The sequence below is a fragment of the Vicia villosa genome, linkage group LG6 (assembly GCF_029867415.1).
Source record: "Vicia villosa cultivar HV-30 ecotype Madison, WI linkage group LG6, Vvil1.0, whole genome shotgun sequence".
Classification (NCBI taxonomy): Eukaryota; Viridiplantae; Streptophyta; class Magnoliopsida; order Fabales; family Fabaceae; genus Vicia; species Vicia villosa.
Window position 1 is genome coordinate 110,318,326 of NC_081185.1, and position 5,013 is coordinate 110,323,338.

At 31.8% G+C, this 5,013-nt stretch overlaps 1 protein-coding gene across 2 annotated transcripts; it reads right to left on the reverse strand.

The window, feature by feature from the left end:
• Positions 1-1,910: 1,910 nt before the first annotated feature.
• LOC131609580 (protein CELLULOSE SYNTHASE INTERACTIVE 3-like) lies at positions 1,911-4,794 on the reverse strand. Of its 2 annotated transcripts, none has more exons than XM_058881306.1 (2): positions 4,573-4,794; positions 1,911-3,768 (listed from the first exon to the last, which is right to left on the reverse strand). In XM_058881306.1, exon 2 carries the CDS (start codon positions 3,740-3,742, stop codon positions 2,057-2,059), a length of 1,686 nt encoding a protein of 561 aa, XP_058737289.1. In that variant the 5' UTR covers positions 3,743-3,768; positions 4,573-4,794; the 3' UTR covers positions 1,911-2,056. The 2 variants fall into 2 exon arrangements, with proteins under 2 accessions (XP_058737289.1, XP_058737290.1); XM_058881307.1 differs by lacking the exon at positions 4,573-4,794 and adding an exon at positions 4,076-4,184.
• Between the last annotated feature and the right edge of the window lie 219 nt (positions 4,795-5,013).

A 5,013-nucleotide genomic window follows, 5' to 3' on the forward strand; every position in this document is an offset into this window, starting at 1 on the left:
ATTTCAATATATTAATTATGTATAATATTGATTTACCATTTAATTTACCGATTACTATTTAATGTATTTTACCGATTATCTTAATACGTATTTTACCAATTACCCTAATATTTATAAATATCATTTATAATTTCATCAAAAAATTACCACCATATTGAATACCATTTAATATATCTTCGGAAATACCTTTTTTATTTGAATTACCATTTATAAAAAATAACATGAAATATTTTTTTTATATATATTTTTGGAGATATTGATAGTAATTTTTATGTTAGTAATGGAAGATATTTTCGGACACATGTATACACTACTACCTTTAAGTTTTGTTTGGTAAAATTAACTGGTAGCTGATAGCTGGTAGCTGTTAGTTTATAGTTTGTGACTAATAGCTGATAAGCTAACATGAGTGTTTGGTAAATTAGTTGTTTCATTAGCTGATAGATACAAAATGACATAAATGATCATTTTAATTAATAAGGGTAATAATATTTATTAAAATAATAAGGGTATAAATGGTATAAAAAATTACAAGGTAAAAGCTAGTAAAAAAGCTACAAGCTAAAACCTAAAATAGCATTACCAAACAGAACTTTTTCATTAATGTGAGCTGAAAAGTTAAAAACTAAAAGTTCTTTTTTAGGTCTTACCAAACAGACTCTTAAACTCTTAATCTATTAGATATCAACAAAAATATTTTAATAAAGATCAATCATATTTTATTATGAAACATTTTAGAAAGAAAAAAAACGCAAATAAAGTATTGTCAATGTTTTAAAGTTTGATTTTAAATTTAATATCTTTTTAAATAGAAATCATGGGTCGGGGTTATAAAGAATGGTGGTGATTTCTCTCTTAGTATGCTTGTTAGCAGGAGTGGAAATAAGCTGGGATTTAAAAAGTCAGATTTTGACTTACAACAATAAATTTAAAAGGTCTGAGTCTAGCTTAAAGTTTATTATAGTCTTTTTTTTTGCCTTACCTGACCTTTTTAAAAGTCGATCTAACCTGAAAGCCTATTTAAAAGTCTGTATCTCATTAAAGTTTTCAATTAATCTATATTACTTCAGAAATTTTATAGGTCAGTCTATATATGCATATATAAGTCGTCCTATTTAGTATTTATTAATATATATGCATACATAAACCAGACTATTTAGCATATTTTTAATATATATAAAAATAAATATAAACCTATAAATCTTCATAGGCTTTTTTAATAGTCTAAGTCTGACCTATTTTAAAAAAAAGACTTTTAAAAAAAATATAAATCTGTCATTTTTATTAAATAGGTCTGACCTGGTTTGACTTTAAATAGCTTAGAATTTAGGTCCTTATAAATCAGTCTCGCATATTCCCACCACAACTTGTTAGGGGATGTGTTGATGTGCACAAGGTATATCCTTATGCACGGTGTATAAATACTCAAATATTGTTTATATTACTCAAAGTATTATATTTATTAATCAAAATAATATACAGATTATTTAAAATAGTATAAATATTACTCAGAACAATGAATATATTACTCAAAATAGTTAAAATTCGATATTACTCAGAATAGTGTAAATATTACTCAGAATAGTGTACTTATTACTCACAATTAATAATTACTCATAATTAATAGATGTGTACAAATAATGCATATATTATTCATGGATTATGATATTATTACTCGTTTCTAACTAAAATATTACTCTGAACAATTTAAATATTCCTACGAGACTTATGCACCGTGCATAAGAATATACCTTATGCACATCAACCTGACCCACTTGTTAGTAAGAATAAGTATTTTCCTTTAATAAATTTAACTTTTTATTTTATAAGAAATATAAAAAAAATAATTATACTCGACTAACTTTTCTAATTATATTAGTTCTTTTACAAATAAATATAAAACATGGCAGACATTAAACAAAGTCTAAATATATTTTTATATAGTAATGTAACATTGATTACAATACATGGAATAGAACCTTCTACATTCCACAGTTTATACAGTCTTAGCTATTTTGCATCATGATAAGAAAAAAAAAAGGGATGCAACACTTTTTTACACTATTTTCTTACCAAACAAACCTCTCAACTTTCCTTTTTCTAATCTCTCATGTAACTTTTTAGCACCTGGAATATCCATCTCATTAAGTTTCTTCAAATATCCAATAGCACCATATGAGATCATTAGCTTCTTACATTTCTTACTTGAAGAAATCAATCCTAGGCAAAGAACTGCATATTTTTTTGCATTGTTTTGTGGACTAGGATCAAGCAACTGAACCAAATTAGGCACACTTTTATCATCTTTTTTAACTTCTCTTCTGTTATAAGACACTGTCATCAAGCATGATAATGCTTGTGCAGCAACTTCTCTTGCACTGTTTGGTTTAGCTTCAAGCATCTTAACTAGGAGAGGAATGCAGCCGGATTCGCCGACCGATTTTTTCATCTCGGTCGAGCTGCTAACTCTGCAGATTGCTGATGCAGCGGCCTGTTGCGCTCCCGAGGATCCGGATTTTAGGACGTGGACCAAACGCGGAAGTAGTCCTAACGAAACCAATGTTTCCTCAGAAACCGATCCGATTAAATTTCTCAATGCAGCGACAGCGGATTCTTGAGGAAGTGGACCGTCGAGATAGGATAAAAGAGTCCTAACACCGCCTTCGGATACAACGCTTCTTTTTAGGCTTTCGTTGCTTGCAGTGAGATTCTGCAAACATTCTGCTGCATATTCTTTGGAGCCTAACAACATTCCAGAGGCTAACAGATTGATCATAACCTTAACAATCCCTTCCTCGGCTAAAACTTGTCTCACCTCAGGAACAGCTGATATGTTCTTTAATGTACAAGCTGCAGCAGCCTGCGAAACAGAATCTCCGGTTCGACAGAGCTCGATCAGCGGACAAACGCCTCCGTGTCCGACTATTTCACGTGACGTATCAGCCGACATAGATAGCCTCTGAAGCGATATCGCAGCCTTTTCTCTACCTACAGCACTGCCTGATTCAACGAGTCTTATAAGAGGCGGAAGAACGCCTTCGGAAACTAACCAATCCTCGCAGCTACCTGATTCGACGAGCGAGCATATAACAGTAACTGTTTTCTCCCTTATCCTTGTTGATGATGCTGTAAGCAATTGAACCAATGCAGAAATGTTGCTCCTGCTCAAAACATCCAAAACATTCTTTTCATCTTCTTTCATAACCTCAACAACACAATCCAAAGCTTTGTGCTTCGATTCCAAATGACCGATCTGAAGCCGCGCGAGTAACTCCCTTATGTTATTATGTGCTGCAGCATCTGATTGTTCGACAGAACCAGACACGGACGACGCAGTAGCCTCGCCAAGCATACCAGTTTTGATCAAAAGTCCACAATCTCGTAAATTCAAATCCATTCTCCCAATCAACGCGTCCAGATCACTCTGCATCTGAAGCTTACCTTCATATTTCTCCTTCAAACACAACTCAGCTGATTCAATCGCGTCTCTGAGCAAACTCGAAACAGCCTGCAACTGCTCCTTGCAAAGAGCATTCTTCGAGAAACACGGATGACTAGATAAATTCGATAACATCAACGGAATCTGTTCTAATCTAGATATGATCATCTTCCATCTAGCAGAAAAACCTTTAACCTTAACCTTAACCTCTTCTGCTTTACCAAGAGCTATAGGAACAAGTTCCTCTACATGTACCAACCAATCTTCTATTGAACAACTTGCATCAACACCATCTTCCTCCATAATTGATGATTATAATCACAAAGAAACTGCCACAACAAATCAAATAGCAAGAAAACCAAGTCTTAAAATCAAAGAAATGATCAAAGATGACAATTTGCAAATAGAAAAAAAATTGATAATAATTGACATAAAGTCTCTATGGAGCAGTTGCAAATCGCAATCATAAAATAAAAAATGTTAAATTATAAATTAAGATTCCAATAGAAAAATTGTGAAGCACAAAAAAACAAATGGCCTAACAAATTTCCACAATCTTCTATCATATAATAATCATTTCAATTCACACAAAGCTGGTTTACTTAAAACTTGACTTGGCCAACAAATCTTAAGTACCTAAACATGTCCCACTAGTATTTTCTCTTACTTTAGCCACTAACCATTTAATGCCCCTAAAATATTACAACCATATAGTATATAATACCATATCATATATCACATGCATTACAAAATTTAAAGATTAATTAACCATCAATAATGCAATCTAATAAAGAATCAGTCGGCAGATATTTTGGTCAAAAACCAAAAATACCCTTAAAATTGGTAATTTTGAAGTCTATGTAGGGGTAAATTGGTGAATTCAAATGAGAAATCTCTAACTTTACTTTTCAACCATATAGGAAATTATGGTAGCAGAAACAGAAAGCAATGTGAGCATGGTTTTGAGTCTGATCTATATCAACTGTTAGCTGTGATTTTCCAACTTTCTCCTCATAAATATGAGAAAGGGAAAGGCTTTCCTTCTAAAGAAAGACACAAGTCTCTATCCACAGTTGTAAACTTGTGTACGTAAAATGAATCATCAAAGCAAAGAACAAAAAAGAGCAACTAACCTTAAAGAATCAGTAACTGAGTTTGGCTTAATCTTCAAACATCACGGTTCTTTCTCTGTCTGTGGTTATAGAATATACAAGTTGTGGAATGGTTCTAGAATAATGAATGAAGACAAAAGATTGTGATCTTGAAAGCAGTTTTCTCAAAATCAGAAAAAACCCATAAATGGTTTATGCTTCTTAATAGAGAAAAAGACACATATTCTCAAATGTTAAAGGAAAAAAAAAAGAATAAATAAGAAGAAGAATCTTCCACCTAGATTGAAATGTGATGATCAAGATTGGAAAAGTATATAAATAAAAAACAGTGAGCTAAGAAGTGAACGAGCTTCTTGACACTTGAGTACAAAGGACAAGACAGGAAGTGTAATGTAAGGTAAAAACATTTACAGTTTTTCACTTCAAAAAGACAATTCAAAAAACAAAGTTTCAAGTGTTTTT

Bases quoted from the DNA above. Each gene is read 5' to 3' on its own strand.
- LOC131609580 (XM_058881306.1), bottom strand. From the start codon at position 3,742: ATGGAGGAAGATGGTGTTGATGCAAGTTGTTCAATAGAAGATTGGTTG.